The sequence below is a fragment of the Balaenoptera physalus genome, assembly GCF_965194825.1.
Source record: "Balaenoptera physalus genome assembly, chromosome: X".
NCBI classification, from domain to species: Eukaryota; Metazoa; Chordata; class Mammalia; order Artiodactyla; family Balaenopteridae; genus Balaenoptera; species Balaenoptera physalus.
The window spans coordinates 44,362,604-44,387,347 of record NC_138903.1 but is presented as its reverse complement, the minus strand read 5'-3'; the positions used below and the strand labels follow the sequence as shown (position 1 = coordinate 44,387,347).

General features: G+C 41.7%; 1 protein-coding gene across 3 annotated transcripts in view; it reads right to left on the bottom strand.

Annotated features, from left to right (window-relative positions):
• Positions 1-342: 342 nt before the first annotated feature.
• CCNB3 (cyclin B3) overlaps positions 343-24,744 on the bottom strand; it is a 65,415-nt gene continuing 41,013 nt past the window's right edge. For all 3 annotated transcript variants that reach the window (XM_082445108.1, XM_082445110.1, XM_082445109.1), the window contains 5 exons: positions 12,719-12,856; positions 9,245-9,400; positions 8,289-8,438; positions 4,751-4,881; positions 343-4,529 (listed from right to left, as the gene is read on the bottom strand). In XM_082445108.1, the coding sequence (XP_082301234.1) occupies positions 4,457-4,529; positions 4,751-4,881; positions 8,289-8,438; positions 9,245-9,400; positions 12,719-12,856 (648 nt within the window). In that variant the 3' untranslated portion in view covers positions 343-4,456. The remainder of the gene's footprint in view (positions 4,530-4,750; positions 4,882-8,288; positions 8,439-9,244; positions 9,401-12,718; positions 12,857-24,744) is intronic.

The following is a 24,744-nucleotide window of genomic DNA, read 5'->3' as shown; positions in this document are numbered from 1 at the left end:
GCACAGAGCTGATCTCCCTGTGCTATGTGGTTGCTTCCCACTAGCTATCTATTTTACGTTTGGTAGTGTATATATGTCCATGCCACTCTCTCACTTTGTCACATCTTACCCTTCCCCCTCCCCATATCTTCAAGTCCATTCTCTAGTAGGTCTGTGTCTTTATTCCCATCTTGCCACTAGGTTCTTCATGACCTTTTTTTTCCCCTTAGATTCCATATATATGTGTTAGCATACTGTATTTGTTTTTCTCTTTCTGACTTACTTCACTCAGTATGACAGACTCTAACTCCATCCACCTCACTACAAATAACTCCATTTCGTCTCTCTTTATGGCTCTGAGTAATATTCCATTGTATATATGTGCCACATCTTCTTTATCCATTCATCCGATGATGGACACTTAGGTTGCTTCCATGTCCTAGCTATTGTAAATAGAGCTGCAATGAACATTTTGGTACATGACTCTTTTTGAATTATGGTTTTCTCAGGGTATATGCCCAGTAGTGGGATTGCTGGGTCGTATGGTAGTTCTATTTTTAGTTTTTTAAGGAACCTCCATACTGTTCTCCATAGTGGCTGTATCAATTTACATTCCCACCAACAGGGCAAGAGGGTTCCCTTTTCTCCACACCCTCTCCAGCATTTATTGTTTCTAGATTTTTTGATGATGGCCATTCAGACCGGTGTGAGATGATATCTCATTGTAGCTTTGATTTGCATTTCTCTAATGATTAATGATGTTGAGCATTCTTTCATGTGTTTGTTGGCAATCTGTATATCTTCTTTGGAGAAATGTCTATTTAGGTCTTCTGCCCATTTTTGGATTGGGTTGTTTGTTTTTTTGTTATTGAGCTGCATGAGCTGCTTGTAAATTTTGAAGATTAAGCCTTTGTCAGTTGCTTCATTTGCAAATATTTTCTCCCATTCTGAGGGTTGTCTTTTGGTCTTGTTTATTGTTTCCTTTGCTGTGCAAAAGCTTTTAAGTTTCATTAGGTCCCATTTGTTTATTTTTGTTTTTATTTCCATTTCTCTAGGAGCTGGGTCAAAAAGGATCTTGCTGTGATTTATGTCATAGAGTTTTGCTGTGATTTATGTCATAGAGTAAACACAAATTCTTGATAAAGAAATAGACGTGCTTCTTTAGAAAGGCATTAAACAACAAGATCCAGATCTAATAGTTACCTTAATTCTGAAGTAGTGATGAGTGTAAAATAAATTTTGAGACATGTGCAATGATTGTAACAAAAATGATTGATGGTTCCACTAGCACCTCTAAAGAACAATGGAGTTGGTAAAAAGGAGAGGAAATAAACCAGTTGTTTCCCCGATGAAACTCCAGGATCAAAAAGCAGGTACAAACAAGACACTTCCTTTTAGTGAGGCTGGAGATTTGCAAGACAGCTTCCAGCCTAGTGCTTTTAGCATGTTTACACATCATTGGCTGTACCAGCTAAATCACTGCCAAGCAGCTTGGACCTCTGTGGCTGTACCCTTTAGTCATCCTGCAAGGCAGTGGGATGGGGCAAGAGGGAACTTAATGATATCTGGTCATCAAGGCAAAGCCAGTTGGGAGGGAGAATGGAAAATTGACACAATGGGTAAGAAAGTACTAAGACTATTTGAAAACAAAGCGACCAACAAGGGTTTAATCTCTAAAACATACAAACAGCTCATGCACCTCTGTATCAAAAAAGCAAACAACCCAATCAAAAAATGGGCACAAGATCTAAATAGACATTTCTCCAAAGAAGACATACAGATGGCCAACAAACACATGAAAAGATGCTCAACATCACTAATTATCAGAGAAATGCAAATCAAAACTACAATGAGGTATCACCTCACACTGGTCAGAATGGCCATCATCAAAAAGTCTACAAACAATCAATGCCGGAGAGGGTGTGGAAAAAAGGGAACCCTCCTACACTGTTGGTAGGAATGTAAACTGGTACAGCCACTATGGAGAACAGTATGGAGGTTCCTTAAAAAACTAATAATGGAACTACCATATGATCTAGCAATCCCACTCCTGGGCATATATCCAGAGAAAACCATACTTCGAAAAGATACATGCACCCCAATGTTCACTGCAGCACTATTTACAATAGCCAAGACATGGAAGCAACCTAAATGTCCATCGACAGATGAATGGATAAAGAAGATGTGGTACATATACAATGAGCCATAAAAATGAACGAAATAGTGCCATTTGTAGCAACATGGATGGACCTAGAGATTCTCATACTAAGTGAAGTACTGAGCCCACGTGCTACAACTACTGAAGCCCATGGGCCTAGAGCCCATGCTCCACAACAAGAGAAGCCACCACGATGAGAAGCCCACGCACCGCAACGAAGAGTAGCCCCCACTCACTGTAACTAGAGAAAGCCCGTGCGCAGCAACAAAGATCCAATGCAGCCAAAAAATAAAATAAATAAATAAATAAGAAGAATGAAATAATGCCATTTGCAGCAACATGGATGGGCCTAGAGATGATCATACTAAGAAAGTCATATAGAGAAAGACAGATACCATATGATATCGTTTATATGTGGAATCAAAAAAATAATACAAATGAACTTACTTACAAAACAGAAATAGAGGCATAGATGTAGAAAACAAACTTATGGTTACCAGTGGGGAAAGGGAGGGAAGGATAAAATTGGGAGATCAGGATTGACATATACACACTACTGTATATAAAATAGATAACTAATAAGAACCTGCTGTATAGCACAGGGAACTCTAGTCAATACTCTTTAATGACCTATATGGGAAAAGGATCTAAAAAAGAGTGGGTATATGTATATGTATAACTGATTTACTTTGCTGTACACCTGAAACTAACACAACATTGTAAATCAACTATACTCCAATTAAAAACAAAAAAAAAAAAACAAACTCACAGATTTCAAAAACAAGCTTATGGTTACCAAAGGGGAAACATGGAGGGGGGAGGGATAAATTAGGAGCTTTGGATTAACATACACACACTACTATATACAAAATAACCAACAAGGATCTACTGTATAGCACAGGGAACTCTACTCAATATTCTGTAATAACCTATATGGGTAAAGAATCTGAAAAAGAACATATACATATATGTATATGTATAACTGAATCACTTTACTGAAACTAGCACAACATTGTAAATCAACTATACTCCAATAAAAGTTTTTAAAAAAATAAATTTGAGGAAACAAAAAAATAAAAAGTTTTTTAAAAAAAGAAAGCACTAAGACATCTAATGGCATGGCATGCTCTCCCTCCTGTGTCCAACCCTTCAGAAAAGGAGATATGACCAGACTAGCATGGGGATTCTTGGGTCAGAATTGGGGAGTCTTCAATGACTGCCCCCTCTACCAGATATCCACCTCCAGGACTAATTTTCAAAATATTTGACAAGTGATAACAATCGGCCACAGAGCAATCACAACAGTTGCCAGCCACAGTACTAGAACAGAGTCTTGGAGGTCTCCTGCTATGACAGACATTACTTGATTCAGTTGCTAGATTGTGGGGAGGTCCCAGAGGTCCTAGAGGCAAGATTGAGGCAGTGGCTCTTCATCAACTGGCACAGAAGATGTTCAAGTCCTCTGTTAACAACTGAAGTACCTGTACCAGTACACATTACCGCAAAGATAGGGTAGAGAGAGAGAGAGTAGAATCTTCTTAAAGCTTTATGAATGAAGGACTGAGCAACTGGTTGATGCTTACATTCATGGGACATCTTGCTGATTTCACAGGTGGAAATTTCTCCTCTTGACTGAAGGACCAAAAGAGACTTCACTGCACCACTCAAAGTTTTTTTCAAATTTAGACTCTAGAAAGCCACCTTACTACAAAAGTAGGGGTACATTTCAGTGAAAATCCTTATCCCTACCTTTTCATCATCTAGGAAGAAGCAAAGAAAGCTGGCAACCTGAAATGGGGACCAAAGGGTATTGGCCCACGCTTCCAGCTGCCCCAGATCTGAACACTGAGGCCTGTCGGGTAGCGGGGTCTCTTTGGACTACCCCTCCCACCACCAGGATCCTCCTTCTACAGACTCATTCATCAGTTCACACCTAGCTCAATTCCTCTTCCTGTAAAGAGAAAGTCTCCAAACAGAGAGGGAAATTGGATAAGGTAGACCCTGAGGCACAGCCTTTACTAGGCAGGAAAAAAAAACAGGGCTACATGTGGGGCTCCTGAGCAATAAGGGGGGAAGTGAGCCATTTTAACAACAACCATTAATTTTTATTAAATTTCTAATCAAATACAACAATAATTTCTTCTCCTTCATAAAAAAAACACAAATATTTACAACATTATCAGTTTGGGAAAAGATAAACAGTAAAAATGAAGAAAAGTGATGAAAAGACAAATTCAAGGACAGAATAAATACAGCCTATTTACACGCCTGCCTGGCCCTGGTGGCTGCTGCCAGAGTGCCAGATCCTCAACCTCAGAATTAGCAGCAGTTCAAAATCTCCTCCAGTTTCAACATGTCCAAGGGTGGGATTTTGGTGACTTCAAAGAAGACCCTGCAAAAAGAAGAGGGGTCTGCTCAGTGTAAAATAGTCCAAAGCAAGCAGGCTCCATGGAATAAGTGGGACATAGGCCCTTGGTTCCCTATCTTGCTTTAACTCTGAAGCAGAAGGTAAGGTAAAAAGTACCTGAATCTTTCTTTTCCCTTAAATGAGATTAGTCTGGGCCTCCCCATGACTGAGCACAAACCCAACCTCAACTGGAGCTTGGTACTTACTGGTGGGAATACTTGGAATGCACAGCCTTGAGCTTATTGCACGAACGTAAAGTCAGCAGGATGTTCAGCTGCCTGACCAAGGGGTGAAGATCAGAGGTCTTGTAGCCACTGTGATACTCCAGGGTAGGAGCCTGGAAGAAGCAACATGGACAGCGACTTTTACAACAGGAAGCAGACACTTCCTGTCTCCAATACCCAAATCCAAACTTCCTATCCATAGTACAGGAAGGGAAGAAAGTCAAACAAATTCAAAGACTCGTAGAGCACAGACACCGACCAATAATTAAAGGGTACTACCTAGAAGACTATGTTCCAGCTGCAAGCTAGTGGTATGGCTATATCCATATGCACCAGCTGGATATTAGCCCTAGCCATAGGTATTTAAACTGAAATCCACCAAAGAATTTAAGGAACAGGACTGACTTTGTTACTTACTCTCAGGTTATGAGCCAATGGCCAGGCAAACCTCAGAACAAACTTGAGGTCCCAACTAAACAGCCAACAGGAACTTAAGGCTGTTCCTCCTCTCTGGCTCAAACAGCTATCATTTCATGCATTCATTTTCTCAGTCAACTTTAAGTATGCCTATCATGTGGCAAAAGGAATATAGCAGAGTGTTTAAGAGCAAAGGTTCTGGAGGCAAACTGCTTGGGTTCAAATTCCAGCTCCATTAACAGCATGGCCTTGAGCCAGTTACTTAACCTCTAGGTGCCTCAGTTTCCAAATCTGCCAAATAGGGACGATTACAGTAATTACATAATAGGCTTAAATGAGTTAATAGACATAAAGCACACAGAACAGAGTCTAGCACATACCCAAACAATGCTAGCTAGGATTAATATTACCAAACCCCATACAGGATGCTGGGAATACAAAGATGACTAAGAGATGACTAAGGCTCCTGCCCTTGAGGAGTCTGTAGTCTAGTGGGGGAAACAGACATGCACACAGAGAATTACAAAATGTGTGGGAAGTGCTACAGTGGAAGGGAGCATGGGACAGTGGAGGAACAGAGCTGCAGGACCCATGAATTTTGGCTGGGAAAGTCACAAAAAGCTTTGCAGAGGAGGGCACATCTGCAATAGGTACTGAAAGTCTAGTGAGAGCTCCACAGGTAGAGAAAAGAAAATTCATTATTCTGTGAGGCAGTGGTTTTCTTAAAATGTCTTAAATTATTTTCCCTGAACTCATTTTTTTCCAAATATCTTACCTGGAAGCCCAAATATCTTACCTGGAATTGGGGGCGGGAACTAAGAAGCCCACCAATTTGGATCCCTTTACCTTTTACATGGCCCCTGAGATACTTCTGCAGGAATCCCAGGGCTCTACTGAATACTCTTTGGAAACCACTGCCACAGGCAAAGGGCAGTCATTGGCATGCTGAGCAGGGGAGTAACACATGGGATAACACATCATATTGGGTGTGTTAATTAAGATTAACAGCCCTACTGTCACTGCCCCAATTGTTCACATTGTTCAATTGTTCACTGCCCCAATGCTTCACATTGATTATTATTAAAAGCCCACTCACTGGTGTTGATACGTTCACATACACTCTCTCATCTAATATACCTTCCATACTGCTATATACTAGTACTGTTTCCAAAACATACAAACAGGAAGATGTCACTCCCCTGCCTTAAAAACTTGCAATGCCGTAGTGTAAAATGGATCTTTCAGCATGGCATCAAAGGCCTCTCACAATCTGACCACACTCTACCATTCTGGTCTCACCTCTCACCATTCCCTACTCATACGTCCTCTGCTCTATCCATAGGAAATGTCTTATTCTGCCCTGAATACATCACACTGTTTTCTTATTGCCTTCACGTCTTTTCAATTATTGTTCCCTCTGCCTAGAATGTCTCTTCTCAAGGTTCCTACTCATCTCTCAAGACCCAACTCAAAAGTCACCTCCTCTGTGAAGCCTTTCTCATCTATAGCAGTATATATAGTGTAGAGGACTGTGGAGCCAGACTACCTAGGTTCAGATCAGGGCTGACACTTAGCTGATACTCACTGGTACAGCCATGCCAAGTGTTAAAACACTGAAATATTTTTATACTGGTTGGCAAGCAGTTTGCTGCCCTGAGCCTCTCAACTGTCCTCTCTCAGGACCTACCAGCCTTCCCCAGGATCCAAGGGTCAAAGCCTGGGTCCGTATGGGGCCTCCAGGATCATGGCTCCGGGGCTACGGCACCATTCTGATTATAGAGTAGGTATATTCTTTGAACAGACTCCTAGTTCCCAAAGCCTAGCTCTGCCTCTCATTAGCCAAACACGGGAAGTTATTTCTTATCTGTACAATAGGGATAATAGTGCTGATCTCATAGGGTTGTTGTGAAGATTGAGTTAATAGACAAAGTGTTTAGTTCACTGACTAAGCAATCAATAAATGCTAGCCATTATTATTATGTATTCTTTCTCATCGTCATCACTGCCATTTACTTAATGCTTTCTCTGTCCCAAGAAATTTCAGTGCCTTGTCCAAGTTCACACAACTGTTTATAGGGTTCTTCCTCAGCACACAGAGGTTTCTCCATCAGTAGTGGTGCTAGAATTTCTAGGCCGCAGGGGCTTAGGAGTGGTTGGGAAGAGTATGCTCATTTGCAAGCATACTCTTTCTATTGGATTGCATGTTACACGTCAGTAAAAATTCATAGTTTTCTAAAGTTGCTTTTATTCACAATTTTTTATAAAATTGAGAAAGCATCAAATATGCATTTTATTTGTATTGGGGAAGGAGGCTGTGGGGGTCTTCCTCCTCAGAGAAGAGCACAATAGTATATCTCTGAGTCCCCTGTTATACACATGGACAGTTGCTTTCACTACTCTGTCCTCTGGGTCAGTGCTTTCCAAATCCTGTTCCAATGAGCACCCTTGGGGGGCCAGCCTTGCTGAGGGGACTGCAAGGAGCAGGGGTGGAATGGGGTCAGGCAAGAAGTGGGTCCACCCCATCCCCTGCTGCAATCAGAATAATTTCACATTAGTCTGTTTTGTGATACTGGGCTTTCAGGTAAGCTGTCTTTGGAAGAAAGTGTACTGTGATGAAGAAACGTGAAATAAAATACTTTAAAACCATGGCTCTAGAAACCCTTTAGGCAGCCAGGCCCCTAAGATGTCAAGATGTTAAAGGATTCATAACGGCAGGTATGTAGTAGTTTTGTCACAGAGTTTCCCACAGCCCTAGTTTACACCTTCCTCCTGAGCTGACCCTGTGCTTTTAAATCCATATCCCTGGGACTTTCCTGGTGGTCCACTGGTTAAGAATCTGCCTTCCAATGCAGGGGACGGAGGTTCGATCCCTGGGCAGGGAACTAAGATCCCACATGCCGCGGGGCAACTAAGCCCGCGTGCCGCAACTACTGAGCCCACACACTCTGGAACCCATGTGCCACAACTAAAGAGAACCCCACGTGCTGCAGTAAAGAGCCCACATGCTGCAACTAAGACCAGATGCAGCCAAAAATAAAATAAATAAATAAATATTTAAAAAAAAATCCCTACTCCTTCTTCCCCACCGCCCACAAGTGTTTACCCAGTGTCCGAGCTTCTTCATGTAGAGGGCCAGGAGGAAGGAGCCAGCAGCTAGCTTGGAAGCCCTCTCCTGGACATAGTCGTATTCCTGCAGGGTCATTTCACAGATGAAGCGGGACAAGGTCAGTGTCTTCATGCTGGCATGGACACACTAAAGGCAGGAAGAAGACTGGCTCAGCAATCAATTCAGAACACTGGCACCAAGCAGAAAACCCCCTGCACTCACTCACTCCAGTTATCCCACCTTGGGCCTAAATGGCTCTCTGCCTGAACAGTGTACCTCTTTTGCCACCATGACTCACACAAGGACCCTGCCCACAAAGCACAGAATCTTTAGGAGAGGGGATTCTGAAATTGGCAATGGTATTTGCCATCTTCAGGGTTTTAAACCAAATTATCAAGTGTGATTGTGGTACCCTCCACCTCCCCTTTCTGTACATGTCATCCTTTGAAGAGCCGAAGGCCTCCAACTGTTGACTTTTCACTGGGTTCCAGACTAGGAGGTATTCCATGCTCCAAAAGAACTCCTTCCCTTTTCTTGTTTGAATATATATATGTGTGTGTGTGTGTATACACACACACACACACACACAAATCCTACAAGACACACTTGTATAATACAAAGTGACTTCCCCTGTAACCAATATTCAGGTGAAGGAAGAGAACTTTGACAGCATCTCCCCTAAATTTCCCAAGTGTCCCTTCCTGATCAAAGAATCTTCTTCCCCTCCCCTACTCTGCCCTCACCTCAAAACTTTATAGGCATACCATGGAAATCTGCAATTTTCTTCCCCCCACACTCCATAAAGATTGCCAATCTAGGAGGGTGGACTGAAGAAGAAATTCCCCTGTCCCCAGTTGTCCCTTTCCCTTTTCCTACCACTCAAGCAGCCACTCTGGGAATGGAGGGGACTAACCCAGCAGTGGGAAAATGAAGATGTACCTCCCCTGTCTTACCTTAGCATATCTGCGCAGAAAATGATAGGCGATGGGAATGTTGATATCAAATTCGAGGGTTTTTAGGATGCTGTTTTCCATGGCGAGCATCTCATCTCGCTTATACATATCATCACAGATGTACAGGAAGTCATCCACACAAGGTGGGCAGGGCTCCTATGGGTGGAGAGGAGAGGCAGTCACAACCAGGCAAAGACAGCCCACTCCTCTCTGCTTGGAGATGAAAGGCAGAGGAGGAGAGGGGTGAAGGATAGGAGGTAATAACATTCCCTGGCATGAACCTTCAGGGTAGCTCTGAGAGCCAGCTTCTGGTTTTGGAGTAGTACATCTGAAAAACAAAATCAGAGAGATAGGAGGAGAGAGGACAGGGCCTCTTGGGGTAGATTCTTATAGCACTGGAAGCGGCATAATATGGCACAGGGACTGGAAGCACTGAGCTCTCTTCTAATGAGTGAGAAGTCTAAGGCCTACTCTGGGGGGAACAGAGGCAAGGAGACCACAGGAAGGGAGCTAGAGATGGAAAATAAGCCCGCACTTTGTTTTCTTGTCTAAGGAACGAATAAGGATGTTTGGGAGGGGGCACTGCTGGGGTAATAGGCAGTGAGAGACAGAGAGAGATAGGCACAGAGGGAACCTAAGCAGAGACTGAAGACAAAGGGATGGGAGGATGTGCAAGGGGGCTAGACTGGGAAGGTCCAAGCCAAGCCAAGGGTGAGAAGAACCCCCCCCCCACACAATCTGGGGCACCTTTCCATGTCCTGCCCTCTGCAGGCTGAACCTTAGTTTTGGGGAAAGGACTAGGAGGCAGGAAGACCCCTGAATCTTTTCTCTAGCTGCATCTCACTGCCCACCCCAGCCTTCTTCTCACACCTCTATTTTCAGATCACAAACTGGACCAACCCTCTGGGTTTTCAGACAGGGAAATTGAGGCCCAGAGAGAGGAAGTGACTTGCTCAAGGTCACACAGCAACCTAGTGACAAGACCAGGACAAGAAACTCTCCCTTCCACTGCTCTACTCACCAGTGGCTCCTTCCTTTCTTCTCTTCTCATATCATCTCCATACCTCCCCTTGCAAAAGTCTTTCTGTACTTCTCAATCCTGTGAGGGGAAGACACCCCTGCCCCAAAAAACTTAGTGGAGGTCCTTTGTCCTGATAACCAGAAGAGGGGTGCTCCTGGTTCCAAAATTTGCTAATGAGAGCACCTTGCACACTCCTCCCTCCTGCTCTTGGTTGTCCAGGAACCCCCAGCTGCTTTTTTAACCCCCTTGAGGCTGAGGCAGGGAACACTTGCTTAAGCCACAAGGACATCCCTAGGTAGGTGGAAGGAGGAGGAGAGACGGAGAGACATAAAAAGAGAAAGGAAGGGGAGCAAGGGAATGAACCAGGAAGTCAGTGAGCAGGGAAGGAAATGAGCTAGAGAGGGAAGCAGGGAACAAGGGAGAGAGTGAGGGAGGAGGAAGGGAAAGAGGAAGAAAGGGAAGGAGGAGGCTAGGGAGCAAGGGCAGGAAGGAGGGAGGGAGGATGGGAAGGAGGGAGAGAACCAAGGAGAGAAGGAGCCAGGGAGGGAAAGAGGGTGGAAGGTAACAAGCATGAGTGGGTGGGAGGGAGTGACCAAGGAAGTGAGTGAGAGGGAGCAGGGAGTGAGGGGGAGCAAGGGAACCAGGGAGAAAGAGAGTAGGGAAGGAAGTGAGCCAGAGAGGGAAATGGGGAGAACGAGGGAGGGAGGGAGGAAGGAAGAATAGAGAGGAGGAAAAAGGAAGGAAACAGGGAAGGAGGGTGGGAGGAAGTTAAGGTGGGGGGAGTCATGGTGACAGAGTACCATGGAGCAAGGATGGGAGATACGGAGGAAGGAGCAAGCAAGGAGGGGAGAGAAGGAATCATCAGAAAAGGAAGGGTGAGGGAGGAGGGGAGGAGGAAGCAAAGGAGGAGGGAGGGGAGCACGTAATAGAGAAGCAACAGGGAGGAGAGGGAAGGAGGAGGAAGGGAGAGAGGGAGTGACAGAGGGAAGAGCATTAGCTAGGGAAGGAGAGAAGAGAGTGAACAAAGGAAAGGGACAGGAAGGGAGGGTAGAAGAGAGGAGGGTGGAGTAGGAGGGAAGGCGGGACGGGGTGGGTAGGTGGGTGGGAAGGCATGGAGGAGTGAGGGATAGAACCAGGGTGGAAGGGAGAAGGTCATGGAAGGAGGGATCAAGTGAGGAGGGGAGGGAGTGAGCGAGAGAAGGATAGAGAAAAGGAGGGTTGGAAAGAGCAACAGAGAGTGGGTGGGTGGGATGGAGGGAGGGGCCCGGCATGGAGTGAGCGAGTGTACAAAGCAGGGATTGAGGGATCAAGGAAGGGATTGAAAGAAGGCTGGAGGGAGGAAGGGAGCTACCGAGCAAGGGCAGAAGTGGAACAGGGCAGAAGTGGAGCGAGGGTGGAAGTGGAGCAAGGGCAGAAGTGGAGAGAGGGCAGAAGTGCAGTGAGGGCCGGAAGTGCAGTGAGGGCCGGAAGTGGAGTGAGGGCCAGAAGTGGCGAGAGAGGGAGGCAAGTAAGGAGCAAAGGAGGGGTGGAGTTAGAGAGGGAGGTACTGATGGAGGTAGGAGCTAGTGAGTGAAGGAGAGAGTGAAGAAGGGAAGCAGAAAGCTAGTTAGGGATAGAGCTGAGTAGGGAACACAAAAACAAATCCACAGTTCTAAAGGTTTTTGTACTCATAAAAGTTGCTACTTCTCTGTTCCTAAACCCTAAGGTTTTATACTATTAGCCTATCTGAAGGAAAAATGAGAGCAGAACAAAATCATTTAGCATCTAAGGAAGAGGAAAGACTCAGATAAAGTAGTTAGATGGATATGGTTATGAAGGAAAGGCCAGCTATTTGCTTTTATACTGCTACTTCAAAAATTACTAATTTACTTGGACTCACTACCATCTACACTAGGCCATTTTCTCTTAAATGTCTCCAGCACCTAGATTTGGAAATGCTTCCTTATATATGCAATTCAAGACTCCACTAGATGGAGGTGGAGTTGCTGGAAGAAGAAAATGGGGTGGGGACAGAGAATTATGGTCCAGAAGGAAGCTTTAAAAAAAAACAATCCATTTAACTAGGAATATGTCCACCTACACACATCTTCAAAGAGGAAAAGGGAGAATTTTGTTGATGCCAGGAAACAAATACACCACCATTTGCACCCAACACCAGTTTCCCTGCTTAGGAAGACAAAAAATCGGTAGGAAAACTTATTTGTGTGCATGTATGTAATTGTATACACACACAAATACACATATGCGAATGTACACACATGCGTATATATATGTATATACATGTATACAACACATACATATACACACACATATTATACATATGCATGCATATACACACACATATATACATACATATATAAATGCATATACATACATACATACATACATATATATCTGGCTTGGATAGAAACCGATTGATTAGTTTTCTCCAGGTCCTATGGACTCAGGCTCACCTCAAATTTTGCTGCAATCAGAAAAGCAGTGGAACCAAGGAGTTGTAGCTTGTCCCTCTTGCATATTACCTCCATAAGGTAGTGATCTACCAGCTTCACTGCCAAGTACAGGGTCTCATGACTCATCTCAAAGGTCATCTGGAGGAACACACAAACAGGGCAGGAATCCACATATTGTCCAACTCCAAAGGCACATCCAGATAGGTGTAACTACCTGGTCTGTGGTATTGAGGACAGTGGTGCTACCAGGCCTGGCCAGCTGAAACTCTGCTATGAATGCAAGAACTGATTCAGTTAGGGGCCTGGCTATATCTCTAGTGCCTTTGAGGACCCTGGCATTATCTATCCCTACACATTTGGGTAAGTGACCAATCTTACATCAGAGGGAGATGCTCTGCCTTCTCTACGAGCACCTTGAGTGAACACACCCTCCCTCTTTCATCTCCAAAACTTAGGTTCTTGCTTTCCCCATTTGCTACTTTGTAGTGTAAACCTTGAAGGTTGACTTTTTGTAATGTAAGTGCCTGACTTAAGCTTTGATTGCCAAAGCATCCACTTCAAAGAGGCATCCAGATAATAGGGAGACATCTTCAAGATGGCAGAGGAGTAAGACGTGGAGATCACCTTCCTCCCCACAAATACATCAAACATACATCTACATGTGGAACAACTCCTGCAGAACAGCTACTGAATGCTGGCAGAAGACCTCAGACTTCCGAAAAGGCAAGAAACTCCCCACGTACCTGGGTAGGGCAACAGAAAAAAGAAAAAACAGAGACAAAAGAATAGGGACGGGACCTGCACCTCTGGGAGGGAGCCGTGAAGGAGGAAAAGTTTCCACACACTAGGAAGCCCCTTCACTGGCGGAGATGGGGTGTGGGTGGGTGGGGGCGACGCTTCGGAGCCACGGAGGAGAGCGCAGCAACAGGGGTGCGGAGGGCAAACCAGAGAGATCCCCGCACAGAGGATCAGTGCCAACCAGCACTCACCAGCCTGAGATGCTTCTCTACTCACCCGCAGGGGTGGGTGGGGGCTAGGAGCTAAGGCTCGGGCTTCGGAGGTCAGATCCCAGGGAGAGGACTGGGGTTGGCTGAGGGAACACAGCCTGAAGGGGGCTAGTGCGCCACAGTTAGCTGAGAGGGAGTCCGGAAAAAAGTCTGGAACTGCCTAAGAGGCAAGAGACCATTGTTTCAGGGTGCACGAGGAGAGGAGATTCAGAACACTGCTTAAAAGAGCTTCAGAGACGGGCGCAAACCGCCGGTTAGCAGCGCAGACAACAGAGATGGGCATGAGACGCTAAGGCTGCTGCTGCAGCCACCAAATCTCCTGTGTGCAAGCACAGGTCACTATCCACACCTCCCCTCCCAGGAGCCTGTGCAGCCCGCCACTGCCAGGGTCCTGTGATCCAGGGACAACTTCCCCAGGAGAACACAAAGCACGCCTCAGGCTGTTGCAACGTCACTCAGGCCTCTGCCTCCACAGGATCACCCCACCTTCTATACACCTCCCTCCCCCCCAGCCTGAGTGAGGCAGAGCCCCCTAATCAGCCACTCCTTTAACCCCCTCCTGTCGACATCAGAGGGCAACCTACATGCAGAGGCAGGGCCAAATCCGAGGCTGAGCCCCAGGAGCTGTGCAAACAAAGAAGAGAAAAGGAATTTTCTCTTTGCAGCCTCAGAAGCAGCGGATTAAACCTCCACAATCAACTTGATGTATGCTTCATCTCTGGAACACCTAAATAGACAACAAATCACTCCAAAATTGAGGTGGTGGACTTTGGGAATGAAGAGGAAATAGGCAATCTACCTGAAAAAGAATTCAGAATAATGAGAGTAAAGATGAACAATCTTGGAAACAAAATGGAGAAAATACAAGAAACGTTTAACAAGGACCTAGAAGAACTAAAGAGCAAACAAACAATGATGAACAACACAATAAATGAAATTAAAAATTCTTTAGCAGGAATTAATAGCAGAATAACTGAGGCAGAAGAATGGATAAGTGACCTGGAAGATAAAATTGTGGAAATAACTAGAGCAGAGCAGAATAAAGAAAAAAGAATGAAAAGAATTGAGGACAGCCTCAGAGACCTCTGGGACAACATTAAATGCACCAACACTCGAAATATAGGGGTCCCAGAAGAAGAAGAGAAAAAGAAAGGGACTGAGAAAATATTTGAAGAGATTACAGTTGAAAACTTCCCTAATATGGGAAAGGAAATAGTCAATCACGTCTAGGAAGTGCAGAGAGTCCCATACAGGATAAATCAAAGGAGAAACATGCCAAGAAACATACTAATCAAACTATAAACAATTAAATACAAAGAAAAAATATTAAAAGCAGCAGGGAAAGCAACAAATAAAATACAAGGGAATCCCCATAAGGTTAACAGCTGATCTTTCAGCAGAAACGCTGCAAGACAGAAGGGAGTGGCAGGACATATTTAAAGTGATGAAAGGGGAAAGCTTACAACGAAGATTACTCTACCCAGCAAGGATCTCATTCAGGTTTGATGGAGAAATTAAAACCTTTACAGAAAAGCAAAACTTAAGAGAATTCAGCACCACCAAACCAGCTTTACAACAAATGCTAAAGGAACTTCTCTAGGCAGGAAACACAAGAGAAGGAAAAGACCTACAATAACAAACCAAAAACAATTAAGAAAATGGTAATAGGAACATAAATATCGATAATTACCTTAAAGGTAAATGGATGAAATGCTCCCACCAAAAGACAGACTGGCTGAATGGATACAAAAACAAGACCCGTATATAGGCTGTCTACAAGAGACCCATTTCAGAACTAGGAACACGAACAGACTGAAAGTGAGGGGATGGAAAAAGATATTGCACGCAAATGGAAATCAAAAGAAAGCTGGAGTAGCAATTCTCATATCAGAAAAAATAGACTTTAAAATAAAGACTATTACAAGGGCCAAAGAAGGACACTACATAATGATCAAGGGATCAATCCAAGAAGAAGATATAACAATCGTAAAATTTATGCGCCCAACATAGGAGCACCTCAAAACATAAGGCAAATACTAACAGCCATAAAAGGGGAAATCAACAGTAACACAATCATAGTAGGGGACTTTAACACCCCACTTTCACCAATGGACAGATGACGCAAAATGAAAATAAATAAGGAAACACAAGCTTTAAATAATACATTAAACAAGATGGACTTAATTGATATTTATAGGACATTCCATCCAAAAACAACAGAATACACTTTCTCCTCAAGTGCTCATGGAACATTCTCCAGGATAGATCATATCTTGGGTCACAAATCAACTCTTGGTAAATTTAAGAAAATTGAAATCATATCAAATATCTTTTCCAACCACAACGTTATGAGACTAGATATCAATTACAGGAAAAAAAACCTGTAAAAAATACAAACACGTGGAGGCTAAACAATACACTACTAAATAACCAAGAGATCACTGAAGAAATCAAATAGGAAATCAAATAATACCTAGAAACAAATGCCAATGAAAACACGATGGCCCAAAATCTATGGGATGCAGCAAAAGCAGTTCTAAGAGGGAAGCTTACAGCAATACAATCCTACCTCAACAAACAAGAAACATCTCAAATAAACAACCTAACCTTATACCTAAAGCAATTCGAGAAAGAAGAACAAAAAAACCCCAATGTTAGCAAAAGGAAAGAAATCATAAAGATCAGGTCAGAAATAAATGAAAAAGAAATTAAGGAAACAATAGCAAAGATCAGTAAAACTAAAAGCTGGTTCTTTGAGAAGACAAACAAAACTGATAAACCACTAGCCAGACTCATCAAGAAAAAAAGGGAGGAGACTCAAATCAATAGAATTAGAAATGAAAAAGGAGAAGTAACAACTGACAGTGCAGAAATACAAAGGATCATGAGAGATTACTACAAGCAACTATATGCCAACAAAATGGACAACCTGGAAGAAATGGACAAATTCTTATTAAAGCACAACCTTCTGAGACTGAACCAGGAAGAAATAGAAAATATAAACAGACTAATCACAAGCACTAAAATTGAGACTGTGATTAAAAATCTTCCAACAAACAAAAGCCCAGGACCAGATGGCTTCACAGGCGAATTCTATCAAACATTTAGAGAAAAGCTAACACCTATCCTTCTCAAACTCTTCCAAAATATAGCAGAAGGAGGAACACTCCCAAACTCATTCTACGAGGCCACCATAACCTTGACACCAAAACCAGACAAAGATGTCAAAAAAAACAGAAAACTATAGGGCAATATCACTGATGAACTTAGATGCAAAAATCCTCAACAAAATACTAGTAAACAAAATTCAGCAGCACATTAAAACTATCATACACCATGATTAAGTAGGGTTTATCCCAGGAGTGCAAGGATTCTTTAATATAGGCAAATCAATCAATGTGATACACCATATTAACAAATTGGAGGATAAAAACCATACGATATTCTCAATAGATGCAGAACACCTTTTGACAAAATTCAATACTCATGTATGATAAAAACTCTCCAGAAAGTAGGCATAGAGGGAACTTACCTCAACAAAGGCCATATATGACAAACCCACAGCCCACATCGTTCTCAATGGTGAAAAACTGAAACCATTTCCACTAAGATCAGCAACAAGACAAGGTTGCTCACTCTCACCACTATTATTCAACATAGCTCTGGAAGTTTTAGCCACAGCAATCAGAGAATAAAAAGAAATAAAAGGAATCCAAATTGGAAAAGAAGAAGTAAAGCTATCACTGTTTGCAGATGACATGATACTATACAGAGAGAATCCTAAAGATGCTACCAGAAAACTAGTAGAGCTAATCAATGAATTCGGTAAAGTAGCAGGATACAAAATTAATGCACAGCAATCTCTTGCATTCCTATACGCTAATGATGAAAAATCTGAAAGTGAAATTAAGAAAACACTCCCATTTACCATTGCAACAAAAAGAATAAAATACCTAGGAACAAACCTACCTAGGGAGAAAAAAGACCTGTATGCAGAAAATTATAAGACACTGATGAAAGAAATTAAAGATGATACAAACAGATGGAGAGATATACCATGTTCTTGGATTGTAAGAATCAATATTGTGAACATGAGTATACTACCCAAAGCAATCTACAGACTCAATGCAATCTCTGTCAAATTACCAATGGCATTTTTCACAGAACTAGAACAAAAAATTTTACAATTTGTATGGAAACACAAAAGACCCCAAAAAGGCAAAGCAATCTTGAGAAAGAAAAACGGAGCTGGAGGAATCAGGCTCCCTGACTTCAGACTCTACTACAAAGCTACAGTAATCAAGACAGTATGGTAGTGACACAAAAACAGAAATATATATCAATGGAACAGGATAGAAAGCCCAGAGATAAACCCATCCACATATGGTCACCTTATCTTTGATAAAGGAGGCAAGAATATACAATGGAGAAAAGACAGCCTCTTCAATAAGTGGTGCTGGGAAAACTGGACAGCTGCATGTAAAAGACTGAAATCAGAACACTCCTTAACATCATCCACAAAAATAAACTCAAAATGGATTAAGGACCTAAATGTGAGGCCAGACACTATAATACTCTTAGAGGAAAACATAGGAAGAACACTCTATGACATAAATCACAGCAAGATCCTTTTTGACCCACCCCCTAGAGAAATGGAAATATAAACAAAAATAAACAAATGGGACCTAATGAAACTTAAAATCTTTTGCACAGCAAAGGAAACCATAAACAAGACAAAAAGACAACCCTCAGAATGGGAGAATATATGTGCAAGTGAAGCAACTGACAAAGGATTAATCTCCAAAATATACAAGCAGCTCATGCAGATCAATATCAAACAAACAAACAACCCAATCCAAAAATGGGCAGAAGACCTAAATAAACATTTCTCCAAAGAAGATATACAGATTGCCAACAAACACATGAAAGGATGCTCAACATCACTAATCATTAGAGAAATGCAAATCAAAACTACAATGAGGTATCACCTCACACTGGTCAGAATGGCCATCATCAAAAAATCTACAAACAATAAATGCTGGAAAGGGTGTGCAGAAAAGGGTACCCTCTTGCACTGTTGGTGAGAATGTATATTGATACAGCCACTATGGAGAACAGTATGGAGGTTCCTTAAAATACTAAAAATTGAACTGCCATACCACCCAACAATCCCACTACTGGGCAAATACCCTGAGAAACCATAATTCAAAAAGAGTCATGTACCACAATGTTCATTGCAGCTCTATTTACAATAGCCAGGACATGGAAGCAACCTAAGTGTCCAGCGACAGATGAATGGATAAAGAAGATGTGGCACATATATACAATGGAATATTACTCAGCCATAAAAAGAAATGAAATTGAGTTATTTGTAGTGCAGTGGATGGACCTAGAGTTTGTCATACAGAGTGAAGTAAGTCAGAAAAAGAAAAACAAATACCATATGCTAACACATATATATGGAATCTTAAAAAAAAAAGGGTTCTGAAGAACCTAGGGGCAGGACAGGAATAAAGATGCAGACGTAGAAAATGGACTTGAGTACACGGGGAGGGGGAAGGGTAAGCTGGGACGAAGTGAGAGAGTGGCATGGACATATATACACTACCAAATGTAAAATAGATAGCTAGTGGGAAGCAGCCGCATAGCACAGGGAGATCAGCTCGTTGCTTTGTGACCACCTAGAGGGGTGGGATAGGGAATGTGGGAGGGATATGCAACAGGGAGGGGATATGGTGATATATGTATATGTATAGCTGATTCACTTTGTTATACAGCAGCAACTAACAATGTGAAGCAATTATACTCCAATAAAGATGTTAAAAAAAAAAAAAAGAAAAAGAGGCATCCGCTTCAAGGATGGCTATCTCCAATGAACACAGTGCCAGCCACAGGACTAGATAAAGAGCCAGGCCACCTCCCACTGAGGCTTCTTTGTTTTAGAGATCTTGGTTGGTTTTGATAAGTGACCATTTGGACTGATTTTTTTTCTCTTTCCAGGCTTTAAATTCCTGCTCTTATGTTTTAAATTAACGAATAAAAAGTGAGCTCCGGAAACTCTAGGCCCCCACCCGTTGACCCAGTAAAAGCAGAACTCCCTGGTCTGCATGATCATGTGTGTGCTCTCTCTTTCTGTGTTTCTCTCTCCCTCCCTCCAACCTCATCCTCACCATGTGGCCCCAGCTGTGCTGTGTAATTTCCAGGTTCTGTAAGTAATAAACCTGTATTTTTTCAAAGTTTCCTGATAGTTATTGCTGCAGGGCTCTCACTATCATAATAAGAACCACACGGGGTAGTCCAGCCACAGCATTAGTTATTGATATTCTGAGACCAGCACACTACCTCATACAGTGAACTCCCAAAAGAGATGTTTATTTGGCTCTGAAATAGAGACATTTTATTAGTTTATTCACTCATTAGTTTCTCTTCCCAACTAGATATGCTATTAGATTATATGGATTGGGAGCAAGTACCAATAGCACCATTTGTAAGTGAGCTGAGGGACTAAAGAAGCCAGAATGAGATTAAAGCATTAGCAGTATAACCCTCCTTTTCTTCTTTCTCTTATTTATCCTTGTTCTTGCCTTCTCCAACTCCAAGAAACCATCTCCTATAGCCCTACTCCCAGAGTTAGTGCTGGCCCATATGGCATCTTTGTGCAAATTAGAAAAAAGGTGTCTCTTTGGGTGAATGCAGCCCTGCAGGCACACATGTTGTCAAGTAGACAATACTTTTATATAAAGTAGCAAAAGGTGCCCTTGCCTCAGTGCATAGCAGCCCCACAGTCAGAACGTACAGCTTGGCAAGTAAGGGTATGAGCTGGATTCCATTGTTTGCTTTTACCTTGGCTGGAAGCTGTGCATAAGCACAATATGCACTGTACACAGTGGTCCTACACAATCCTCAGTGATGCTTCTTCCTCACAACACCTTAGGTTCTTAGGATTCAAAAGCAATAAAATCAATACTAGCCTTGTAATAGGGAATAACAGACCTGACTCCATGTTAGATCTGTTTCTTTTACTTTAACCTTTGTATTCTATTGCTTTTGCTACAAGTTAATCACTAAAGGGATGTTGCCTATAGTTTAAGGTATACTTAATGGCCCATCTCTGGTAATCCTGTCCCCACCCCTAGGCCTGAATGTTAAACTAAAATACCTTTGTTCAGCTCAAAGGAAACATCCTGACCCAGCCCACCTATGAATGGCTGCCAGAAAGAAGAAACTAACACACCCCCTTCCAGAATCTGGTGGAAACCAGGAAATATTTGCAACAGTTTATGGCCTTTTACTTTACCTCCTCACCTGTGCCCTCTTTGTTCTATAAAAGAAAATAGCATCCAGACCCCAGCAAGATGGTTCTCGAGGACACTAGTTCACTGTCTTCTTGGACTCCCAGCCTCCCAAATAAACGTCACTATTCCCTCATCTCCCAATTTATCGGCCTGTTTTGCAGCAAGCAGAATGAGCTTGGACTTGGCAACAGTCCAATGCATGAATCCCCTCTTTAACATCTCCACCAAATAGTTATTCAGTTCCTGCCACAGAACCTCCAAATACAACCTGATTTCTCTTTGAATGGTTTTAACAGAAAATTCTTCCTTCTACTGAGTAGAAATCACCCTCACTGTAAGCTTCACTTACTTCATTGGGCCTACTTTTGTATTGGCTACTCTTATTGACTGGAACCTAGATGACCAAAAAGTAAGTCCATAAAAAGCACTGGAGAAATGGATGTATAATTGAATGGAGAAATGGATGTATAATTGAATGGAGAAATGGATGTATAATTGGATGGACAAATGATTATCAGAAGATGGTTGAATACATTGGTTCAGCAATTGATATATTACATTTTTGAATAACAGAAATACCATGAAGCTATTCTTACTGTTCCTGGGATATGGCCTTGGATCTTCTCAGAAATCTGGCTTTATTAGTTTCCTATTGCTTCTGTAATAAATTACCACACACTTAGTGGCTGAAAACAACACAGATTCATTACCTTACAGATCTGGAGGTCATAAGTCCTTGGGACTCGCTGGGCTAAAAAAAATCAAAGTGTTAGCAGGGCTGTGTTTCTTTCTGAAGGGTCTAGTAGAAAATCCTTTTTTTAGCCTCTAGAAGCTGCCCACATTCCTTCGTTTGTGGTCCCTTCCATCTTCAAAGCCTGCAATAGCCAGCCGAGTCTTTCTCACATTGCATAACTCTCTGCCTCCCTCTTCCACACTTAAGGACCCTTGTGATTATAATTAGGCCCACTTGGATAATCCTGGATAATCACCCTATCTTAAATTCAGCTGATTATAATCTTAATTCCTTAGTCTAATTTTCCATTGCCATATAAGTTAACATATTCACAGGTTCTGGGGATCAGGATGCAGACATTTTATTCTGCCTACTACATCTTCCAAAGGAATGTCATAAGAAAGAAATGGTGAGAATTCATGCAGATAAAGAGTAATGACTATCACCTCTAAGTATCAAAAAATTGAGGTCAAATAATTACAGAAAAAAATGTGTAAGAATGGAAAGCAGCAGTTCTCTGAGGATGGTGCCTTTGTGAGCAAATGACAAAGCCAGTGCTTGTATAGCCTCCTTACAGCACCTCACATAGGCACCTGGCCAACCATGCAGCACACTGTTAGCAAATGGTAACATCAAAAAGTGTAGGTAATATCTGAATGAATGGCTGAAATTTGGAGTCAACAAATATTTAAATGAGCAGCTGTGTCAGTTACAGCAATCCTCCTTCCTTGAATGTGAGACAACACTCTTCTAACATAATTCTACCACTTGGGACTACATGGAACAAGTCTAATCCTGCTTGTGACAGCCCCTCAGCTACTGAGGACAGTTATTATGTTTCCTATCCATTTTCATTCTAGACCAAATAACTTGACTTCCTCTAACTATTCTTCACACGATATGGGTTTTTTGACCCCTCAGCATCAGGCTCCACATGAGGAGCCTAACTTTGTGCCAAGTAGAAAAGAGTGGCAGTGCTCTGGGTAATTCCAAGCAGCTACACCAAATGAGGACAAGAAGCCTTTAGCACAGTAGCAAGGTTCTCTCCCTCACGGCTGCCTTTGGCTAGCATATCCTTCCAATTCTTCAAAAACAACTATTTTCCATACCTGGAAATGGATAAGAAGAAACAAAAGGGAAGTGATAAATCAATCAAAACTATAGAAATACAAAGATTACTCTTAATCTTGAACTAGGAGGTAAATATGACAAAATTCATCCCAAATTCAAATACTCAAAGACCATCTTCTACAAAGATGAATAAACAGAGAAAATTTACCAGATACATGAAGAAGAACAAGTAATTTTTCAAGAAGAAATGCTCTGAGGAACCAGAGCAAGTGTCTACATACGAAACCTTTTCACTCCAAAGAACTAGAATAAACTTTTTAAAAGTATACTCTCAACAAGATCTAAGAGGACACTGAATCTATGAAAAGAGAACACTCCAGCATCTAGAAAGACTGATTTCTAATGAAAAAGCAGTTCCTTTAATAAAATGCAATAGAGGCAGTGAACAGTATATTAGATTATGACAAAAACTAAATCAATGATTCAAAGGCCACCTTAAGAAATTCTCCCAGAACTGAGAGGTAAAATAAAGTTGAAGATAATGAATGAAAATTTGAGACCCAAGGAGAATAGATTCTGGAGATACACATACACACACACACACACACACACACACACACACACACACAGAATCAAAATGAGAGAAAAGGTAGAAGAGAAATAATAAATAAAATTTTCTCTGAGCCAAAGACTGAACCTTTAGACTGCAAGGACCCACAATATACCAGATAAAATTAAGGAAAACAGACATACATCTAGATGTGTAAAAAATAATTATTTATAGGGAAGGTAATATATTAAACAACAATAATCTGGATTTAAAAATCTAGATTGTTTTGACTAAAAATAGAAGAAGAAATAAACTAAAAGTATGCTGATTATCTCATCTTTCTTGAGGGGCAATTAATAGATCAGGTCCACCAAAGGGGTTGGTTAGCTAAGTAACAACTATATCCATATGGTAGAATATTATGTAGCAGTTTAAAACAATGAGGTAGATCTATACTTATATGGGAAGATTAGTAAGACTTATTCTTAAGAGAAAACAACAAGTTGCAGAGCAACGTGTACAGCATGACCTATTCATACAACAAAAAATACCAAAAAACCCACACTCAGTAAAAAGCTGTATTTTTATATGTGCATATATATGTATATGCATTCATGTATTATTCATATAATTTAAGATTTTTAAAGAAAGGATAGTCAAAAACTTAATAAAAGTGATAAGACACACAAAAAAGATCTGGAAAGATACACTCTAAACTATAGTTATGGGACTTCCCTGGTGGTCCAGTGGCTAAACTCCATGCTCCCACTGCAGGGGGCCCAGGTTTGATCTCTGGTCAGGGAACTAGGTCCCACGTGCCGCAACTAAGACCCGGTGCAGCCAAATAAATAAATAAATAAATAAATATTTTTAAAAAATAAACTATAGGTATCTCTGAGAAATAAGAATAGAGTAAAAGGGTTGTTTTTTTTGTACATACACACACAAAAATATATATGAATACATACACACATGTTATAAACATGTATTAATTTTGTAGTTAAAAAAAACTGTATGGGACAGAGTGGTTAAGGTGAGATAGAGGGGGTGAAGAAATGCCAGGAGAAATTAACTAAACAATGATTATGGGTGGTTACCACATTGCTCTTAGATTTTGATAAGTTAAGCAGAAAAAAGAAATTAGTGTACAAATTATATAATAATTAAGCCAAAATTAATTGATATAATGATCTTTGTACCCTAAGGAGAATACATATTTTCTTCAAATATCAGTGAATTCTTTACAAAAACCCATTATATCTGAAGCTGTGAAGAAAATCTCATTAACCTAAGAAAAGCAGAAATTATCATTCAGGTCACATTCTCAATAGGCAATACAATAAACCTAGAAATGGGCAATAAAAGGATAA